At 39.4% G+C, this 24,012-nt stretch overlaps 1 protein-coding gene across 1 annotated transcript in view; it reads right to left on the reverse strand.

Annotated features, from left to right (window-relative positions):
• Positions 1-21,084, reverse strand: part of rapgefl1 (Rap guanine nucleotide exchange factor like 1) — a 76,181-nt gene extending 55,097 nt beyond the window's left edge. Inside the window, exons 1-2 of the mRNA XM_023348704.1 lie at positions 20,216-21,084; positions 18,316-18,659 (exon numbers count right to left, since the gene is read on the reverse strand). Of these exons, the coding sequence (XP_023204472.1) occupies positions 18,316-18,659; positions 20,216-20,415 (544 nt within the window). The 5' untranslated portion in view covers positions 20,416-21,084. The remainder of the gene's footprint in view (positions 1-18,315; positions 18,660-20,215) is intronic.
• Between the last annotated feature and the right edge of the window lie 2,928 nt (positions 21,085-24,012).

Raw genomic sequence — 24,012 nt, forward strand, 5'->3', positions numbered from 1 at the left:
CACTTTAAAATTAAGCATATTGAAAATTTCACAATAAAAGCCCTGAATATTTTTACATGACGTAATTGCTCTTTTTTGGCTTTATTTGACTTTTTCATCCAAAGCACTGTTACACATGGTATTAGTTTGGCCCTTTAAAATGAAGCTTAACAAAAATTTCAAAATAAAAGCCTTGAATATTTTTACATCAGCTACTTGTGTTTTGAGCATTATATAACTATTTTAACCGAAGGACTATTACGCATGGGATTAGTTTGGCCCTTTGAAATGAAGCATCCTGCAAATTTCAAAATAAAAGCCTTGAATATTTTTACATGACGTAATTGCTCTTTTTGGCTTTATTTGACTTTTTCATCCAAAGCACTGTTACACATGGTATTAGTTTGGCCCTTTGAAATGACTATTAACAAAAATTTCAAAATTAAAGCCTTGAATATTTTTACATCATGTAATTGCTCTTTTTGGCTTTATTTGACTTTTTCATCCAAAGCACTGTTACACGTGGTATTAGTTTGGCCCTTTGAAATGAAGCTTAACAAAAGTTTCAAAATAAAAGCCTTGAATATTTTTACATGACGTAATTGCTCTTTTTGGCTTTATTTGACTTTTTCATCCAAAGCACTCTTACACGTGGTATTAGTTCAGAACTTTAAAATGAAGCATACTGAAAATTTCAAAATAAAAGCCTTGAATATTTTACATGAAGTAATTGCTCTTTTTGGCCGTATATGACTTTTTCATCCAAAGCAATGTTACACATGGGATTAGTTCGGAACTTTAAAATGGAGCATAATAATAATTTCAAAATAAAAGCCTTGAATATTTTTACATCAGGTAATTGCTGTTTTTGGCTTTATTTGACGTTTTCATCCAAAGCACTGTTACACATGGGATTACTTTGGAACTTTGAAATGAAGCATACTGAAAATTTCAAAATAAAAGCCTTGAATATTTTTACATCAGGTAATTGCTGTTTTTGGCTTTATATGACTTTTTCATCCAAAGCACTGTTACACATGGGATTAGTTTGGAACTTTAAAATGGAGCATAATAATAATTTCAAAATAAAAGCCTTGAATATTTTTACATCAGGTAATTGCTCTTTTTGGCTTTATTTGACTTTTTCATCCAAAGCACTGTTACACGTGGTATTAGTTTGGCCCTTTGAAATGAAGCATTCTGAAAATTTCAAAATAAAAGCCTTGAATAATTTTACATGACGTAATTGCTCTTTTTGGCTTTATTTGACTTTTTCATCCAAAGCACTGTTACACGTGGTATTAGTTTGGCCCTTTGAAATGAAGCATACTGAAAATTTCAAAATAAAAGCCTTGAATATTTTTACATCAGCTACTTGTGTTTTGAGCATTATATAACTATTTTAACCCAAGGACTATTACGCATGGGATTAGTTTGGCCCTTTGAAATGAAGGTTAACAAAACTTCCAAAATAAAAGCCTTGACAACATTTTAAATCGTACCGAACGGTGCACGTCCTCCTCGCTTAACGTTCTTGCGGTTCTCCGCGTGCCACTGATCACGTCGCGGCGTCCTTTGGCGTCGACGCCGATTTGTGGCGCGACGACGCCGGGCCCATGCCCGACGGGCGCGCCTTGGCAGGCCCCGGCTAAATTTCTTCCGAAATTTTCTAGTTATTCTTTATTTTTCATCCGTAACCGTTAATGCGGCTCATACCGCTGCGTGCACACCTACAAAAGAGGTATCAAAACGTGCAGAAAATTCACGCCATTCCAGCTATTACTTTTGGTGGGATTCGGGATTAACATGGCGACATAATTCGCAAAAAACTACGAAAAAAACCCCATTATAACTCAATGGGAAAAATCCTAGAAATACCCTATTTTTGAGGATTTGCTGTGTCGTCACAAATTCACCTAGAAATGCCATTCAAATTTCATTTTGTAGATACGTCTGTGATCTCTTCGAAAGTGAAGACGGCTCGTCGATACCAGTTATGGTTTGTCCACAATTTGCCTCTAAGCGACCCAAAGTTTCTCATTTTTGCTCATATTAGAGTGACAGCCGACCTCGGTTCATATCTGGGCACAACATTTCTTTCTCTCATCACTGTAAATGCTCTGAGTGAGGTACAGATATGAATCTCGGGACTATCGCAGAAGACACATTGAACTGTCATACGCTTAAAACGCTTTTCGAATATGTATTACGGTTCCCGAACAAGAAGGATTTGTTTCCAATGCTTTTTTTCAGTAAAGTGTGTTTGCTCAAACACACTTGTGTGTTTGAGAGCTCACAGCTCAGAGCTCACACCTGCTGAGACCATTATTTGCCATAGCAACGGAACTCAAGAGGCTATTGGCTGCTGGTTAGGACTACGAATACGCATCGTTGTAGTTCTATCTATCCTCAGTTGAAACAGATCAGGACTGAGAACTGGCCTTTACAACTACTTGCTGCTTTGGGCTGTATATAACTGATTTAACTCAGTAACTGTTACACATGGGATTAGTTTTACACTTTAAAATTAAGCATATTGAAAATTTCACAATAAAAGCCCTGAATATTTTTACATGACGTAATTGCTCTTTTTTGGCTTTATTTGACTTTTTCATCCAAAGCACTGTTACACATGGTATTAGTTTGGCCCTTTAAAATGAAGCTTAACAAAAATTTCAAAATAAAAGCCTTGAATATTTTTACATCAGCTACTTGTGTTTTGAGCATTATATAACTATTTTAACCGAAGGACTATTACGCATGGGATTAGTTTGGCCCTTTGAAATGAAGCATCCTGCAAATTTCAAAATGAAAGCCTTGAATATTTTTACATGACGTAATTGCTCTTTTTGGCTTTATTTGACTTTTTCATCCAAAGCACTGTTACACATGGTATTAGTTTGGCCCTTTGAAATGAATATTAACAAAAATTTCAAAATTAAAGCCTTGAATATTTTTACATCATGTAATTGCTCTTTTTGGCTTTATTTGACTTTTTCATCCAAAGCACTGTTACACGTGGTATTAGTTTGGCCCTTTGAAATGAAGCTTAACAAAAGTTTCAAAATAAAAGCCTTGAATATTTTTACATGACGTAATTGCTCTTTTTGGCTTTATTTGACTTTTTCATCCAAAGCACTCTTACACGTGGTATTAGTTCAGAACTTTAAAATGAAGCATACTGAAAATTTCAAAATAAAAGCCTTGAATATTTTACATGAAGTAATTGCTCTTTTTGGCCGTATATGACTTTTTCATCCAAAGCAATGTTACACATGGGATTAGTTCGGAACTTTAAAATGGAGCATAATAATAATTTCAAAATAAAAGCCTTGAATATTTTTACATCAGGTAATTGCTGTTTTTGGCTTTATTTGACGTTTTCATCCAAAGCACTGTTACACATGGGATTACTTTGGAACTTTGAAATGAAGCATACTGAAAATTTCAAAATAAAAGCCTTGAATATTTTTACATCAGGTAATTGCTGTTTTTGGCTTTATATGACTTTTTCATCCAAAGCACTGTTACACATGGGATTAGTTTGGAACTTTAAAATGGAGCATAATAATAATTTCAAAATAAAAGCCTTGAATATTTTTACATCAGGTAATTGCTCTTTTTGGCTTTATTTGACTTTTTCATCCAAAGCACTGTTACACGTGGTATTAGTTTGGCCCTTTGAAATGAAGCATTCTGAAAATTTCAAAATAAAAGCCTTGAATAATTTTACATGACGTAATTGCTCTTTTTGGCTTTATTTGACTTTTTCATCCAAAGCACTGTTACACGTGGTATTAGTTTGGCCCTTTGAAATGAAGCATACTGAAAATTTCAAAATAAAAGCCTTGAATATTTTTACATCAGCTACTTGTGTTTTGAGCATTATATAACTATTTTAACCCAAGGACTATTACGCATGGGATTAGTTTGGCCCTTTGAAATGAAGGTTAACAAAACTTCCAAAATAAAAGCCTTGACAACATTTTAAATCGTACCGAACGGTGCACGTCCGCCTCGCTTAACGTTCTTGCGGTTCTCCGCGTGCCACTGATCACGTCGCGGCGTCCTTTGGCGTCGACGCCGATTTGTGGCGCGACGACGCCGGGCCCATGCCCGACGGGCGCGCCTTGGCAGGCCCCGGCTAAATTTCTTCCGAAATTTTCTAGTTGGGGCCTGCCATGCAAAGCAATGGCAGGAACCTATTACTATTGTCGGAGAGAAGCGTCTCTTTAATATTCTTTATTCTTCCGTAACCGTTAATGCGGCTCGTACCGCTGGGTGCACACCTACAAATGAGGTATCAAAACGTGCAGAAAATTCACGCCATTGGAGCTATTATTTTTGGTGGGATTTGGGCTTAACGTGGCGACATAATTCGCAAAAAACTGCGAAAAAAACCCCATTATAACTCAATGGGAAAAATCCTAGAAATACCCTATTTTTGAGGATTTGCTGTGTCGTCACAAATTCACCTAGAAATGCCATTCAAATTTCATTTTGTAGATACGTCTGTGATCTCTTCGAAAGTGAAGACGGCTCGTCGATACCAGTTACGGTTTGTCCACAATTTGCCTCTAAGCGACCCAAACTTTCTCATTTTTGCTCAAGTTAGAGTGCGTTTCTGGCTGCTTAGAGTGAGAGATGAAGACAACTTTTTCAACCCAAATCATTTTTGAAATCGCCATCACGCCCACAAATATCGCACGATTAGTATCAAAATCGGTCCTGACATTGATACGCCTGTCTGCTCCGGTAAAATGTTTTCGAAATTTATCTAGACCGTACGGTTTTCTGTCACGGTGCTTCAGAGCAAAGTCATGCGACAGGATTTTCTGAGGCTGTCTGAGGCTCTCTCCCATGTATTTGAATAGAATTTCAGATCTGGGCACAACATTTCTTTCTCTCATCACTGTAAATGTTCTGAGTGAGGTACAGATATGAATCTCGGGACTATCGCAGAAGACACATTGAACTGTCATACGCTGCAAACGCTTTTCGAATATGTATTACGGTTCCCGAACAAGAAGGATTTGTTTCCAATGCTTTTTTGTCAGTAAAATGTGTTTGCTCAAACACACAGTGTGTTTGAGAGCTCAGCGCTCAGAGCTCACACCTGCTGAGACCATTATTTACCATAGCAACGGAACTCAAGAGGCTATTGGCTGCTGATTTGGACTACAGATACGCATCGCTGTAGTTCTATCTATCCTCAGTTGAAACAGATCAGGACTGAGAACTGGCCTTTAGAACTACCTGCTGCTATGGGCTGTATATAACTGATTTAACTCAGTAACTGTTACACATGGGATTAGTTTGGAACTTTAAAATTAAGCATACTGAAAATTTCAAAATAAAAGCCTTGAATATTTTACATGACGTAATTGCTCTTTTTGGCCGTATATGACTTTTTCATCCAAAGCAATGTTACACATGGGATTAGTTTGGAACTTTAAAATGGAGCATAATAATAATTTCAAAATAAAAGCCTTGAATATTTTACATGACGTAATTGCTCTTATTGGCCGTATATTACTTTTTCATCCAAAGCAATGTTACACATGGGATTAGTTTTGAACTTTAAAATGAAGCTTAACAAAAATTTCAAAATAAAAGCCTTGAATATTTTTACATCATGTAATTGCTCTTTTGAGCTTTATTTGACTTTTTCATCCAAAGCAATGTTACACATGGGATTAGTTCGGAACTTTAAAATGGAGCATAATAATAATTTCAAAATAAAAGCCTTGAATATTTTTACATCAGGTAATTGCGCTTTTTGGCTTTATGTGACTTTTTTATCCAAAGCACTGTTACACAATGGAATAGTTTGGCCCTCTGAAATGAAGCATACTGAAAATTTCAAAATAAAAGCCTTGAATATTTTTACGTCATGTAATTGCTCTTTTTGGCCGTATATGACTTTTTCATCCAAAGCACTGTTACACATGGGATTTGTTCGGAACTTTAAAATGGAGCATAATAATAATTTCAAAATAAAAGCCTTGAATATTTTTACATCAGGTAATTGCGCTTTTTGGCTTTATGTGACTTTTTCATCCAAAGCACTGTTACACATGGGATTAGTTCGGAACTTTAAAATGGAGCATAATAATAATTTCAAAATAAAAGCCTTGCATATTTTTACATCAGGTAATTGCGCTTTTTGGCTTTATGTGACTTTTTTATCCAAAGCACTGTTACACATGGGATTCGTTCGGAACTTTAAAATGGAGCATACTGAAAATTTCAAAATAAAAGCCTTGAATATTTTTACATCATGCAATTGCTGTTTTTGGCTTTGTATGACTTTTTCATCCAAAGCACTGTTACACATGGTATTAGTTCGGAACTTTAAAATGAAGTTTAACAAAACTTCCAAAATAAAAGCCTTGACAAAAATTTTAAATCGTACTGAATGGTGCACGTCCGCCTCGCTTAACGTTCTTGCGGTTCTCCGCGTGCCACTGCTTACGTCGCGGCGATGCCGATTTGTGGCGTGACGACGCCGGGCCCGAACCCCACGGGCGCGCCTTGGCAGGCCCCGGCTAAATTTCTTCCGAAATTTTCTAGTTATTCTTTATTTTTCATCCGTAACCGTTAATGCGGCTCATACCGCTGCGTGCACACCTACAAAAGAGGTATCAAAACGTGCAGAAAATTCACGCCATTCCAGCTATTACTTTTGGTGGGATTCGGGATTAACATGGCGACATAATTCGCAAAAAACTACGAAAAAAACCCCATTATAACTCAATGGGAAAAATCCTAGAAATACCCTATTTTTGAGGATTTGCTGTGTCGTCACAAATTCACCTAGAAATGCCATTCAAATTTCATTTTGTAGATACGTCTGTGATCTCTTCGAAAGTGAAGACGGCTCGTCGATACCAGTTATGGTTTGTCCACAATTTGCCTCTAAGCGACCCAAAGTTTCTCATTTTTGCTCATATTAGAGTGACAGCCGACCTCGGTTCATATCTGGGCACAACATTTCTTTCTCTCATCACTGTAAATGCTCTGAGTGAGGTACAGATATGAATCTCGGGACTATCGCAGAAGACACATTGAACTGTCATACGCTTAAAACGCTTTTCGAATATGTATTACGGTTCCCGAACAAGAAGGATTTGTTTCCAATGCTTTTTTTCAGTAAAGTGTGTTTGCTCAAACACACTTGTGTGTTTGAGAGCTCACAGCTCAGAGCTCACACCTGCTGAGACCATTATTTGCCATAGCAACGGAACTCAAGAGGCTATTGGCTGCTGGTTAGGACTACGAATACGCATCGTTGTAGTTCTATCTATCCTCAGTTGAAACAGATCAGGACTGAGAACTGGCCTTTACAACTACTTGCTGCTTTGGGCTGTATATAACTGATTTAACTCAGTAACTGTTACACATGGGATTAGTTTTACACTTTAAAATTAAGCATATTGAAAATTTCACAATAAAAGCCCTGAATATTTTTACATGACGTAATTGCTCTTTTTTGGCTTTATTTGACTTTTTCATCCAAAGCACTGTTACACATGGTATTAGTTTGGCCCTTTAAAATGAAGCTTAACAAAAATTTCAAAATAAAAGCCTTGAATATTTTTACATCAGCTACTTGTGTTTTGAGCATTATATAACTATTTTAACCGAAGGACTATTACGCATGGGATTAGTTTGGCCCTTTGAAATGAAGCATCCTGCAAATTTCAAAATAAAAGCCTTGAATATTTTTACATGACGTAATTGCTCTTTTTGGCTTTATTTGACTTTTTCATCCAAAGCACTGTTACACATGGTATTAGTTTGGCCCTTTGAAATGAATATTAACAAAAATTTCAAAATTAAAGCCTTGAATATTTTTACATCATGTAATTGCTCTTTTTGGCTTTATTTGACTTTTTCATCCAAAGCACTGTTACACGTGGTATTAGTTTGGCCCTTTGAAATGAAGCTTAACAAAAGTTTCAAAATAAAAGCCTTGAATATTTTTACATGACGTAATTGCTCTTTTTGGCTTTATTTGACTTTTTCATCCAAAGCACTCTTACACGTGGTATTAGTTCAGAACTTTAAAATGAAGCATACTGAAAATTTCAAAATAAAAGCCTTGAATATTTTACATGAAGTAATTGCTCTTTTTGGCCGTATATGACTTTTTCATCCAAAGCAATGTTACACATGGGATTAGTTCGGAACTTTAAAATGGAGCATAATAATAATTTCAAAATAAAAGCCTTGAATATTTTTACATCAGGTAATTGCTGTTTTTGGCTTTATTTGACGTTTTCATCCAAAGCACTGTTACACATGGGATTACTTTGGAACTTTGAAATGAAGCATACTGAAAATTTCAAAATAAAAGCCTTGAATATTTTTACATCAGGTAATTGCTGTTTTTGGCTTTATATGACTTTTTCATCCAAAGCACTGTTACACATGGGATTAGTTTGGAACTTTAAAATGGAGCATAATAATAATTTCAAAATAAAAGCCTTGAATATTTTTACATCAGGTAATTGCTCTTTTTGGCTTTATTTGACTTTTTCATCCAAAGCACTGTTACACGTGGTATTAGTTTGGCCCTTTGAAATGAAGCATTCTGAAAATTTCAAAATAAAAGCCTTGAATAATTTTACATGACGTAATTGCTCTTTTTGGCTTTATTTGACTTTTTCATCCAAAGCACTGTTACACGTGGTATTAGTTTGGCCCTTTGAAATGAAGCATACTGAAAATTTCAAAATAAAAGCCTTGAATATTTTTACATCAGCTACTTGTGTTTTGAGCATTATATAACTATTTTAACCCAAGGACTATTACGCATGGGATTAGTTTGGCCCTTTGAAATGAAGGTTAACAAAACTTCCAAAATAAAAGCCTTGACAACATTTTAAATCGTACCGAACGGTGCACGTCCGCCTCGCTTAACGTTCTTGCGGTTCTCCGCGTGCCACTGATCACGTCGCGGCGTCCTTTGGCGTCGACGCCGATTTGTGGCGCGACGACGCCGGGCCCATGCCCGACGGGCGCGCCTTGGCAGGCCCCGGCTAAATTTCTTCCGAAATTTTCTAGTGCGGCTCATACCGCTGGGTGCACACCTACAAATGAGGTATCAAAACGTGCAGAAAATTCACGCCATTGGAGCTATTATTTTTGGTGGGATTTGGGCTTAACGTGGCGACATAATTCGCAAAAAACTGCGAAAAAAACCCCATTATAACTCAATGGGAAAAATCCTAGAAATACCCTATTTTTGAGGATTTGCTGTGTCGTCACAAATTCACCTAGAAATGCCATTCAAATTTCATTTTGTAGATACGTCTGTGATCTCTTCGAAAGTGAAGACGGCTCGTCGATACCAGTTACGGTTTGTCCACAATTTGCCTCTAAGCGACCCAAACTTTCTCATTTTTGCTGAAATTACAGTGACAGCCCATCTCGGTTCATATCTGGGCACAACATTTCTTTCTCTCATCGCTGTAAATGCTCTGAGTGAGGTACAGATATGAATCTCGGGACTATCGCAGAAGACACATTGAACTGTCATACGCTCGAAACGCTTTTCGAATATGTATTACGGTTCCCGAACAAGAAGGATTTGTTTCCAATGCTTTTTTTCAGTAAAGTGTGTTTGCTCAAACACACTTGTGTGTTTGAGAGCTCACAGCTCAGAGCTCACACCTGCTGAGACCATTATTTGCCATAGCAACGGAACTCAAGAGGCTATTGGCTGCTGGTTAGGACTACGAATACGCATCACTGTAGTTCTATCTATCCTCAGTTGAAACAGATCAGGACTGAGAACTGGCCTTTAGAACTACTGCTGCTATGGGCTGTATATAACTGATTTAACTCAGTAACTGTTACACATGGGATTAGTTTGGAACTTTAAAATGGAGCATAATAATAATTTCAAAATAAAAGCCTTGAATATTTTTACATCAGGTAATTGCTTTTTTTGGCCGTATATGACTTTTTCATCCAAAGCAATGTTACACATGGGATTAGTTTGGAACTTTAAAATGGAGAATAATAATTTCAAAATAAAAGCCTTGAATATTTTTACATCAGGTAATTGCTGTTTTTGGCTTTATTTGACGTTTTCATCCAAAGCACTGTTACACATGGGATTACTTTGGAACTTTAAAATGGAGAATAATAATAATTTCAAAATAAAAGCCTTGAATATTTTTACATCAGGTAATTGCTGTTTTTGGCTTTATATGACTTTTTCATCCAAAGCACTGTTACACATGGGATTAGTTTGGAACTTTAAAATGGAGCATAATAATAATTTCAAAATAAAAGCCTTGAATATTTTTACATCAGGTAATTGCTCTTTTTGGCTTTATTTGACTTTTTCATCCAAAGCACTGTTACACGTGGTATTAGTTTGGCCCTTTGAAATGAAGCATTCTGAAAATTTCAAAATAAAAGCCTTGAATAATTTTACATGACGTAATTCCTCTTATTGGCCGTATATGACTTTTTCATCCAAAGCAATGTTACACATGGGATTAGTTCGGAACTTTAAAATGGAGCATAATAATAATTTCAAAATAAAAGCCTTGAATATTTTTACATAATGTAATTGCTTTTTTTGGCCGTATATGACGTTTTCATCCAAAGCACTGTTACACATGGGATTAGTTTTGAACTTTAAAATGAAGCTTAACAAAAATTTCAAAATAAAAGCCTTGAATATTTTTACATCATGTAATTGCTCTTTTGAGCTTTATTTGACTTTTTCATCCAAAGCAATGTTACACATGGGATTAGTTCGGAACTTTAAAATGGAGCATAATAATAATTTCAAAATAAAAGCCTTGAATATTTTTACATCAGGTAATTGCGCTTTTTGGCTTTATGTGACTTTTTTATCCAAAGCACTGTTACACAATGGAATAGTTTGGCCCTCTGAAATGAAGCATAATAATAATTTCAAAATAAAAGCCTTGAATATTTTTACATCAGGTAATTGCTGTTTTTGGCTTTATTTGACGTTTTCATCCAAAGCACTGTTACACATGGGATTACTTTGGAACTTTAAAATGGAGAATAATAATTTCAAAATAAAAGCCTTGAATATTTTCACATCAGGTAATTGCTTTTTTTGGCCGTAAATGACTTTTTCATCCAAAGCAATGTTACACATGGGATTAGTTTGGAACTTTAAAATGGAGAATAATAATTTCAAAATAAAAGCCTTGAATATTTTTACATCAGGTAATTGCTGTTTTTGGCTTTATTTGACGTTTTCATCCAAATCACTGTTACACATGGGATTACTTTGGAACTTTAAAATGGAGAATAATAATAATTTCAAAATAAAAGCCTTGAATATTTTTACATCAGGTAATTGCTGTTTTTGGCTTTATATGACTTTTTCATCCAAAGCACTGTTACACGTGGTATTAGTTTGGCCCTTTGAAATGAAGCATACTGAAAATTTCAAAATAAAAGCCTTGAATAATTTTACATGACGTAATTGCTCTTTTTGGCTTTATTTGACTTTTTCATCCAAAGCACTGTTACACGTGGTATTAGTTTGGCCCTTTGAAATGAAGCATACTGAAAATTTCAAAATAAAAGCCTTGAATATTTTTACATCAGCTACTTGTGTTTTGAGCATTATATAACTATTTTAACCCAAGGACTATTACGCATGGGATTAGTTTGGCCCTTTGAAATGAAGTTTAACAAAACTTCCAAAATAAAAGCCTCGACAACATTTTAAATCGTACCGAACGGTGCACGTCCGCCTCGCTTAACGTTCTTGCGGTTCTCCGCGTGCCACTGCTTACGTCGCGGCGTTCTTTGGCGTCGACGCCGATTTGTGGCGCGACGACGCCGGGCCCGAACCCCACGGCCGCGCCTTGGCAGGCCCCGGCTAAATTTCTTCCGAAATTTTCTAGTTTTTTTTGTGGCTCTATTTAAATGTTATTTTGTAGCAGTGGAGGCTTTGAGCTGTTCAAACTCTTCCCAGATTGATGAACAGCAGCAATTGCCTCTCTAAAATCTTTATTCACTTACTAAATTAGTTAACAATTATTTCAATAATCAATTAATCACGATTAATCCAATTAATTGTTTCAGCCCTACTTAAAATATTTCACTTTTTTCTTCTTGAAAAGATGTACAGAAATGCAGAGATCATCTGTCCAGCGCAAACTAATCCAATAACCAGAACCAAACCCATTTGGACACCAATTGGAGTCCATATCGGTGCCAAATCCGTTTAAATTTCCACCCCAGAACCCAAAACAATTTCAACAAAACAGTTCATTCAGAACAGGGAGTCACACATGTTGTCAAATCTGGACCCAGAACCCGTTCAGGTGACCCGTTGATCCGTCTGGGTCCACAGTGATCAACAGTGATCCAACTGGATCCCAGTTTCCCTGCTGGGATCTGCAGAACATTTGACTGATTTTCATCCCTAAAGGCTGAAATTTCACAGGAGATGGGAATGTTTTATAAGTGGCTTTAGAGCCGGAGACGAAGCGAACGGATAAAGTTCTGCTTGGCTGGCGGAGAGAAAGGTCCATTCACAATGTGAAGCCGAGCAGAAACTAAAATCTGGGACCAGAGCGGAGGACGACACGGCGGAGCTGCATTCACATCTACTCAGAAAAACAGAAATATCCACTAGAACATCTAAAAAAAAGAAATAAAAACTAGATATAACATAAAAAAGAAACAGTCATTTTGTACAGGTTCATTAGACACAGTAATATATTTCTAGCTTTTATTATGATTTACAGGAAAGACGGAAAAGATTAATCTAATTAAACATGATTAATCGATTGCTGGAATAGCGTCAATTAATTTAGTTGATTATTGGATAAAAAGATCGTTAACTGGTATAGAAAAATTCTAAAAAAAAAAAACATTTATTTGAAAAACCTCATATTCTGAGCAATAATTAAGCCAAAACTGTATAATAGATAGATTTTTATCTGTAAATCTGTTTTATCCAAAACTCCTCAGTTTTAGTTTCACGCGGTTCAGATTGACTTTACTTCTGCTCAGACAAACTGAGCTTTAGTTCATCTGAACGTCTAATACGTTACATTTACTACAGTTTATTGTGAAAAGAAAAATAAAAGTGTTTGAGGAGAGCTTCATGTTTCTTTAGAAGCAGGAAGTCTGGGAGCCGGACAGCAGACGGACACGCAGACGGACAGCAGACGGACACGCAGACGGGCATGCAGACGGACAGGCAGACGGACAGCAGACGGACAGCAGACGGACACGCAGACGGACAGCAGACGGACAGCAGACGGACACGCAGACGGACACGCAGACGGACAGGCAGACGGACACGCAGACGGACAGGCAGACGGGCACGCAGACGGACAGCAGACGGACAGCAGACGGACACGCAGACGGACACGCAGACGGACACGCAGACGGGCACGCAGACGGACACGCAGACGGACAGGCAGACGGACACGCAGACGGACAGCAGACGGACACGCAGACGGACACGCAGACGGGCACGCAGACGGACACGCAGACGGACAGGCAGACGGACACGCAGACGGACAGCAGACGGACATGCAGACGGACACGCAGACGGACAGTAGACGGACACGCAGACGGACACGCAGACGGACACGCAGACGGACAGTAGACGGACACGCAGACGGACACGCAGACGGACACGCAGACGGACAGCAGACGGACACGCAGACGGACAGTAGACGGACACGCAGACGTAACAAGGTTTTAAAGCCGCTCTGACCTCAGGGTCTGATTCTGAACACACGACTGAATCCAGGATTCACTTTAACTGCTTTTCTCCATGAGGAGAATAAAATACAAAAATATATTTTTTAAATACCAGATCCAGGTTACAATTTTAATCAATTTGATGGAAATTTACAAATGGCTTTTACTTTATGAGAATGTTTGTCTAAATATGAGAAAATAGTCAAAAAATATTTTCATCAGGGTCTGACATGATCAGCTCAGTTCATCAGCTGATTGTTTAAGTTCTGCTTCTGATAATAATTTGACGCTGATGTGTTAAAAGATTTTTTTTAAATATCATCTGTACAACTTATACCAAAGTCCAGTTTTTTGTGTTATTTCCCATGTTGTAGTTCTCATAAAAATACATCTTTATCCTTGTAATTAAAATAAAAACCTTAGTCTGGTGCTAATACTCATTTTATTCAGATTTGACCTGAATTGTACTGAAACACGCTTTCCAAACAAGATGGCGGCCTTGGAGGCGCTGATTTCACTCTGAACTATGAAAACCCAACAGAAAAAAATCTGTATTTTCCAAAAATGTAATCTTCAAAAACCAAAAGCTCGATTAATCGATCAAATCCAAACCGCCCAGCCCTACCAGGAAGTGGATTTGGGTTGATTTGCCCCGTTGATTCATCCTGGATGCATCTTGCTCAGGATGTGGAGAAGTTTCCCAGCTGAAGCTTTAATTTCTGCGTTTTTCCTCCCACTTCCTCGGCTCGGTTTCTCTTTCCGCCTCCCACTCCTCCTCCCCTCCCAGCGTCTCGCAGAGAGCTGGTTGCTATGTGAACAGGTGCTAAAAGAGCCTCTTGTGTTTCTGCGCGTCCAAACGGAGCGCATGCAGGACAAACGTGCAGCTCGGAGGGGTCGACGAAGGCGATGAAGAGGAGGAGGAGGAGGAGTGAAGGTAAACGGATCCAGAGAGGTAAACGAGTGGGATCGTTTCTCTGAAGAAAACCTTCCTCCCACACACGGATTCACTCGTTTCTGCTCCGGAGCCATCCGGCCGTCATTCTGCCACCGACTGGTGCAGAAACACAAAATCTTACCAGCATCTTGGGTTTAGTTTCTACTGCAAACATCTCAGAACACTGGAAATAAGACAAAACTAACAGTCAACTTGTAAGCGAGCAGATTCCCAGAAACCAAAACCGGAAACAGATTAACGGCTGCAGGACAGAGACGAGTCCGGCCTTCAGTTCAAACACCAAACCAAAAACTTTTCCTTCCACTTTAAATCCACAAAAAGACTTTATGTGAGGCAGGAGCTGCGTTCCCATTGAGCAAAAGTTATATTCTGCAACGCTGCATTAGAGCCATTCTAGACACAAAAACTCTAAAGGAAGTAAATTTCAGCCAAAAACCCCAGAAATTTTCAGATTCATCTCAAACGTTTTGTTGAAAAAAAATAATTTTGTTTCAAAATTTTAACATTTTTGAGACAAACTCATCAATTTTGAGGTTAATCTCAAAAGTTTTAGAAAAAACATTGGAAATTTTTGAATTTCCACATTTCTCTTATAACAAGACATTTTTCTTATGTTATAAGTGAAATAATCTGCTAGTGGAACTAGTATTGTTTTTCTTTTCTCAGAAAAATAAGCTCCAATATTTTGCTGAAAAGTTACTTGTAAGTTACTTTTCAAATGTAATACAATATTTGCACAGGAAAGTATAAAAATACTTGGTAATATTTGTTTTTTCTGCTCTGTTCAAGCAGCTGAACTCAAAGGAAGTGTGTGACAAACACACACACGCTTCTTGTTTTACGTCTGAGGCCTTAAAACTAGAATAAAATCAAACAGTTCTGGATTAAAATAGGGCTGAAATCCGGGGAAAAAGTAGGATAATTCTGGAATCAAAAGCTTGTTGGTTGTGACTTCCTGTGGACGGACGGTTTGGGTCGGGTTCTGACGTGTCGCTGTCTGAGCCTAAAAGTTTCAATCTGTTGTTTCTTTTTCTTCTCCAGGACAATAAAACGACTGAAACGTCTAATTAGAGCCTCAGAAAGAGGCTTAATTAGAGTTTCTGGAGGCCAAAAACACACACATGCACACGCCCGCATGCACACACACACACACACACACACTTAGCTGTGTTTGTGTCTCTGTGCAGAGGATCTGAGTTTTTGCCCTCTTATGTAACATCTTTCTGCTTTTGCTTTCATTCATTGTGGTTCTGCAGGTATTTTCCAGGTGAGCCACCTGTTCCCACCCTAAGCTGTGTTCTGTGTGCCAGAGTCAACCAGGAAGTGATGTCACCAGGTGAGAGCGTCCCACCTGCAGCAGGATTTGTTCTGGTTCTCTCGCTATGAAAGATCAAACTGTTCCAGGACGGTCGAGGAGCAGGGAGCCAATCAGATCGCAGGGAGGGCGGGTCTTTGGAATGCACACATATACACACCCTTACACACCCACACACACACACACACACACACACACCCATGGTGTGTGAGGCGAAGCAGAACCTTGGATCTGGATTATCAAAACAAACGTAAAAACTCTCCTTCCCTCCAGAAACAAGCGGCCAGCTCTGATTGGCTGACGGTTCAAACAATCACACTCCTCCTCTTCATCAGCTCTGGCCCCGCCCCCAGCAGGTAAAACCTGCCAGGTGAGGAGCCTTGATGGGGAAGAACTTGCTCTTCAAATGTTGGCTAAAGCAGAGAAACGGTCCATCAGAACCGAGCAGAATCCCAGAACCTTCCGGATCAGAAACCAAAACCGGAGACAGAAAAACGGCTGCAGGACAGAGAGACGCGTCCGTCCTTCAGCGGAGACACCAGAACTAAAACGTTTCACAATAAATCCACAAAAAGGTTTATGAGGCAAAACTTTGTCAATATTCTGAGTTTTAGGGTCACAATAAGTAGAAAAACAAAAACGGAGTAAAAAATAAATTCTGAGATTAATCTCAGAATTTCATAATTTTTTAAAGAATCAAACAGAAACAGCAGCTTGTTATGAAAAATCTTAATGTTTTAATGTATATTAACTTTATTTTTATTAACTTAAAATATTCTATGGTAATAATTTATTAATATAGAAATTTAAAATAAATATGTTTATTAATCTTTGTATTAGAACCAGAGTTTTATGTAAACAAAATATTCCAATATTAAACTCTTTGTCTCTAAAAAACATTGTTGTAATATAATATTTTTAATAACATAAACTATATCCAGTATCATTCTTACATATTTATATTGATTTTGTAATGTTTTTATATTAGATATTTCCATAAATCATTCAGATTCAAAATGCCCATATTAACAATATTTAATGCAGCTTAATGAAATAATTTTCTATTTGCTTCATTTTTGAATATTTTCAGGTTTTGCATGTTTTGAAATGTTTTTTTTAAATCCGATTGACTGTTTTCAGTCTGACTCCAGTTCTGTTCTCTTCCTGTTCCGGACCGGATCGTCGGATCGTCGCCGTCGGGAACAGAACTTGTCACAGTTCTGCAGCTTTCAGAGACAAACTGTGAAGCTCTGATGAAACCGGTGAACAGAACCCGTTGCATAAGAACCAGCAGAACAAACGAGCGGGCGGATCATAAAGAGTCCTTTGTGAGAGTTTGTTGAGGCGACAAGAAGCTTCCTAATTATTAATGAGACTGAAATCACCTGCTGGGGGTGAGAAAACATGGAGCCAAACACAAACTGCACAATAAAGATACATATTTTAAAATTCTTTAAAATATTTTAACTATTAGTCGGAGTCTTTAATTAAACGCAAATAATTTAGGTTAGAAAATTGAAAATGAATTACCAAGACATAACAAACCTTCACAACAATATAAAAACATTAATAAAACAAGAATTCAGAGAAATATTTAAAGCTAAATAAATAGGTTTATGATTAGAAGTTTTGAAATTGTTTTAGATATTTATAATTTACTTCAAATTTAATGTTTACTTTATTTTATTTTTTATTATTATATTATTTCAAGAACATGTGAAACATCAGTTCAGTCAAACAAAATGGAGGATTTCTGAAATATTATTATTTATCCAATTATAAATGTAAATGTATTTTAATTTACTAAAATTTGAGGAATTTTGTGGCATTTGAATTTTTTTTTTCTTTTTAATATTTGCTGCTTTTGTGTTTGTGTAAAAAAAAAAAAACTTAAACAAACAGAAAGACAGCAGAACCCATCAGGAGAGGAGAGAGAATCAGAGGCTGCAGCCAGAAAGAAAGGGGAGGAAGAGGAGCAGCAGGAGGAGGAGGAAGAGGAGCAGCAGGAGGAGCAGGAGGAGGTAGAGGAGTAAGAGGAGGAGGAGGAGGAGGAAGAGGAGCAGCCTGCTGTAACAACCAGGCTGAACAGATACTCATTATGTAACCTGTGAGGCTTCCAGCTGAGGCTGCAGGAAAATCCTTCTGCACGCCTCCAACTGGACCAGAACCAGAACCTGAACCTGGACCAGAACCTTCGCAGTCACTTCCTGTTCTGCGGTCGGAGTCTCTGCTACAGCTTTCAGAACAAAACCAGAAAGACATCCATCCATCCATCCATCCATCCATCCATCCATCCATCCATCCATCCGTTCCTCCATCCATCCTCAGGTCTTACCTGAACAGTGTCCGAACCGTTTTCCCGCCACCCCGTCCAGAACCGCTAACGTCAGGTTATCTGGAGTGTCGGGATGAAGAGGCGTCCCTCCTCCTCCTCCTGGACCGGATCCAGAACCTCCTCCTCCTCCTCCTCCGCTGCTCTCTGTGATCAGGCTCGCCTCGGAGCTCTGCTCGTCGCTGGACAGAGACGGACTGCGGACGTCTCCTCCTCCAGAACCGGAACCGGATCCAGACCCGGATCCAGAACCAGAACCGGAGCAGGAGCCGTTGGCGCTGCATGGAACTGAGGCCAGCCCGGTTCCTGCAGCGGAGGGCCAGGAGGGGGGGTCCTCGCTGTCAGGGCTGCAGGGGTCAAAGGTCAATATTTAGACTCAATCCATCTGAGGGAAGGAGGAGCAAGTTTGGTCCGAACTCTGACAGGATGTGACATCACCACTCATCATTTCCCCTCCCTCTGTGCCATGCTACATTGGGCGCCATGCTACACTGGGTGCCATGCTATAGGGGGCGCCATGCTACACTGGGTGCCATGCTATAGGGGGCGCCATGCTACACTGGGTGCCATGCTATAGGGGGCGCCATGCTACACTGGGTGCCATGCTACACTGGGTGCCATGCTATAGGGGGCGCCAAAAAGAGGCCTTTTCTGTATTGAACAGCTATTTGTGCTTTGAAAACCTGAATTCATCATAATAATTTCTAGATTTTTGGTAACTTTTTGTTCTGTAATTTTTCTATTTCTGTTTTCTACGGAGGGAAATCTCTGAGCGGCTGTTTAACATCCCACTTAAGCATCGGCCTCTGGGGCCTTTTCAGTTCCTACTTTCAATCACGGCTCCGAACTGAAGGAAGCCGAACATTAAATGAGTCCAGAGCTGCTGTGAATGAAGAACCACTGAGGTACGGTGGCTGAGAAGGCTCAAACCGCTGGAACAGAAACTCAAACTAAACTACAATAAAACAGAAGCAGAAAACTTTCAACACAAATTATGTCACTATTATTATTATTATTATATTATATAATAATAATAATAATAATAATAATAATAATAATAATAATTATTATTATTATTATTATTAAAAAGCAAAAAATTCATATAAAAACTTTTTTTTCTATAGAAATTCAACAATTTTTTCACATTGAAATTAGGAATAAAATCTGAAAGTTAACAGAACAAATCAATCTGTTCCAGAATTGTTTACACCCAGAACACTAAACCCAGTTAAACCTTCTGGCCACTTTATTAGGAACACCATTTCAATTCAAACACAAAAAGCTGAACAGCCAATCAGATGGCAGCAAACCAATGCAGATATTCATCCAGATGTGGAATAAAGGACGAGCTGAAAATCAAACTGAGCATCAGAACAAAGCAGAACAGAACCAGAGTTCTGGTGCTGACCAGACCCATCCATTTAGGACCACAGTGGACCCATGTTCTGATGATAAACCGGGTCAGAACAAACAGTAACTAGGACAAGGAGGTCCTCATCATGGATCTCATCTCTGCTTCATGCTATAATGGACCAGAACTAAGTGATCCAATCCAGAGCTTGCATGGTGTACCTAATAAAGTGGCCAGTAACTAAAGATGTGAAGATATATATTTTTTCTGATTTGGAACCAAAACTGTTATTTTATTTTCCAAGACATTCAGACTGTAGAAAAACAGTCTTCAGTCAGAGGTTCCTTCAAAGTTGCTGCAACATAGACTGCTACAGGAGACTTCTGAATAATTTGAATTAACAGGAATTACAACATTTAATTTCCCTTTGGGACAAATAACTGGGATTATAATTTGAATTTTGAATCTAAATGACATCAAACTTTAACCTTTGCTTTGGGTCCGCCTCATTTATTCATTTCTAATGAATTTAAGATGCAGAACCGAACTCACCTGAACACCTCCCGCGCGTGGCCGCTTTCAGGTGATGTCTCCCTGAAGAACGGGACGACCCGGGACAGGCTGGCCCTCCTGCGGGACGCCCCGGTGCCGCCGCTGGCCTTGTCTCCCACTCCGCCGAACCCCCCGGCCCGCGTCAGCGCGGTGGTCTGCTTCTTCAGGAACTTCTCCAGCGGTTTCATCCCCGCCGGCATGGTTCTTCTCTGGACCGGGGACCTGGGGGGCTGAGACCTGGGGTCCAGAGACCTGGGTGGGTTGCTGAGACTCGGGATTTGGTTGGTGGTGACGGGGCAGCGGCGCCTACATCATCCGGCCCCCGCAGTTCGGGTCAGGGAGCGCAGGTGCGTGCAGGTAAGAGCGGACCCTCCTGGGTTCTGCAGGCTGCTGTGGACCACCGGTCCGGGGCTAACCCATGGATGATCCACTCGGTCTCCGGAGCTCCGCGCACCGACAGCCGCTCCTCCACCGGCTGCTCTCCGGCTTCAGTCGCTGCCTCTACACGGAGCTGCGGTTCCGAGCTCCGGTTCCGAGCTCCGGTTCCGAGGGCGTGTAAAAAATAAATAATAATAAAGACCCAAAGAGAGCTTCTTCAATCCGCGCTGCGACTCTACGGCTCCGGACTCAGATCCGGACCCAAATCTCTGCGGATCGCTGTTTCCTCCTCGCTCACCTGGCCCGGTGCGTTTGGGTGCGGTGGGTTTTCCGAGCCTCCCCGGCGGTTCTCCGGTTCTGCAGACTCTTCGAAGCGGTCCAGTGGGGTTTTAGGTTCCCCCAAACCGATCTCCGGTCCCGGTCCTCCTGGTGAATTTCTGGATGAGCAGTGATGAAGAGCACGCGCGCGCGTTCCCCCGCCCGCCCCTCCGCGCGACTGACGATCTGCTGCAGTTGCGCGTTCCCGACACTCGCACTGCACGGCGGCGCGCAGGCACAGTGTAAAATTAATGGAAATGGAAATATCCCTGACGACAGAGCGGAAACACCGCGAGATTTCAGCGTGAGAGAGCGCAGATTCTTTTATTTAACACTAAACTCGAATGCTGAGCGGAAGTTTTCTGCAAGATCAGCTGATTTTTGATTCTCAGTGAAGTCACGTGACTCAGGATTGATCTAGAACCAGACACCTTCCTCCTCCTCCTCCTCCTCCTCCTCATGCTGGAGCATCAGGTTCCCTGAAACTGAACCCAGCAGCAGAGAAACACCCCAGGATTATTATTTCAGATCAGATTCTGTTTCAGGCTCAGGTAATATGAATCATCTGTGGAATACCACAGGGAACTAAACTAGGCCCCATGTTACTGTCTTCCATTCAGCCCACATATGATTCATTTTCTGAACTTATTCAGATCTCAGGATCTTTTTGTTTCTTTTCAGCAATTTAGCTTATAAACTCCACTTCTAAGTGATCTCTTCCACTCAGAGTGAAAGATTTCAAGCATTTTTAAAAGTACATTTAGATAATGCTGCCTTCTAGAGCAGGGTGGGCAACTCCAGGCCTCCTGCAACTTTTAGATGCATCTCTACTTCAACACACCTGGGTCAAATAATGAGGTCATTAGCAGGACTCTGGAGAACTTGACTGCACTGAGGAGGAGATTCAGCTGTTGGATTCAATGTGTTGGACCAGGGAGACGTCTAAGAGTTGCAGGACACCGGCCCTCGAGGACTAGGATTGCCCACCCCTGTTCTAGAGAGTAAAAACACAAATATTCAGTTGTTTTTTGTTAGAAATCTAGAATAATGTATCACATTTAGAAAAAAAATATTTTAAGAAATGCAGCCCTAAACAAACGTAAATAAATTAAGTTCGACAAATTTAATTTGATTACGTTACAAATTATTTAAAGTTGTTTTTTTTTAGTTGGAGCTCCTTTCTGTTTTTTCAGTGCAGGTTGCTAGCATCTTCTGCATTGTTGGTTCTGATGCGTTTTATCTTCCTCTTCACCCACGAATCCTCTGAGAGGTTCAAGTAAGAGCAGGTTGCTGGTGTTACCGTAGTGATTGAAGAAGGTATTGGTACCTTTAGCAGTTTGGGTCGGTACCGAGTCCTGCTGGAAAAATACAATCAGCTTTCTCCCTTCAAATTAAACTATCAGGGTGGAACAAACTGCAACAAAATGATGCAAAGAAAACGCGAATAAAGACATAAAGATGGAAAGTGACAAAAAAATAAAAAATCAAGAAGCTATAAATAAATAAGATGAACAAAGACAAGAAATCTGATTGATTTTATTGATCGTATGATTGCTATCACGTCATAGATTCAAACCAGGAAGTGAAGAGAGGCTCCTTGCCTCTCATTGGCTCGTTATCTGCAACTCTGCAGTTTCGGGCCAATCAGAGCAGACCTCTTCACCATCCTCCTCTGTGGTGCATCAGTTAACAAGCCAATTACTCAGAAAGCTCTCCAACATCCTGATCTCCATCACAGGCGGAAGGCGTTGCCATGGCTACAGCTGCAGGAGGTGGGAGGGAGGGTGTAACAGCTGAGGCTCCTTTTGTGTTTGAGCTGCTGATGAATATTCACCAGGCCGTCCGGCTGCTGATTGGTCGCTGGAGTTTATATAAGAGCCCCGCCTCCTGCAGCTCATGAATATTCATGTTAACATAAATAAACTCAGCAGGTGTGAAGCTTCAGGGGTGAAGAACGGACCCATAAATCAAATCAAATCTCCGGATTCCTGCTAATAACTTGATTATTTGACTCAGGTGCGCTGAGACGCAACTAAAAGTTGCATTTTAAGACCTGGAAGCTTCCCAGCAGAAGGAATGAGTTCTGGAAACCGGTTCTGGTTTGGACAGCACACGGAAACCAAGCAGATTTATAAGCAGTCAGTCCATGGTTCTGTTTTAAAGGGGGGGATTTTATGTAAAATTTTGCTTTATATCACATTAATGGCTGGACTTAATTAAAATTTATGACAGTTAATTGCAGGGTCTGTAATTAATTGTGTTTTAATCAAAAACTACATAAACAAAATAAACATTTTTGCTGCAAAATTCTTGACCAAACAGAAATGTGAGCTCAACAAATAATACATTTACTGTTTACAATCTGTAACTTGATCAGTCATAAAACTTAATAAATGACTAGACTGTAGAAGCTGGCAGCGTTAGTGATGTATCTGCTAGCTGCTACATGTTTAGCATTCTTACACTATTTTAGGCTTTAATAGCTTCGCTAACAGGCTAACTCCTTTTAGCACAACTTTTCAGCATCCAATCAAATCAGAGTTTAAAAAATAAAAATTAAACCCCTAGAGGACAAAGAGAAGCGGCTTATCATCCATTGTTGTTTGTGTATGAAACATCATCATAATTAACAGAAATTAATTCTTATAACCATCAATCTGTGTGTAATTAATCTTTTTAATGCGTTTCACGCAGTGATAAAATTCCTTTTCAGTGATATTCTAATTTATTGGATGGGTCTGTACATATAAAGACCGAGCATCAAGCTACAGATATATGACAGAAATATATTCTCATGAGAATTAAACTGATTTAGTTAATAATGGAATGTTTATAATCTGCAATTATCTATAAGAATTAAGTTTTTGGGTTTATTTGTACTTCAAACTCCCCAGCAGAAATTCAACTGAAAATGTGATGATGCCCTTCTGGTGACCCAGGCCAAAGCAATCAGCACTACATCCAATCAAGCGGCTTTTAGCCAATCAAATTAGGCTCGTCTGAATCCCCGGTACGTTGGGCTGGGTCAGAGGTCAATGTGTCTGCAGACGGGGGTGATGCATTAGCTGTCATCAGGTCAAACATTTCCCCCAGTTTGACTG

This window comes from Xiphophorus maculatus, chromosome 16 (genome assembly GCF_002775205.1).
Source record: "Xiphophorus maculatus strain JP 163 A chromosome 16, X_maculatus-5.0-male, whole genome shotgun sequence".
NCBI lineage: Eukaryota > Metazoa > Chordata > Actinopteri > Cyprinodontiformes > Poeciliidae > Xiphophorus > Xiphophorus maculatus.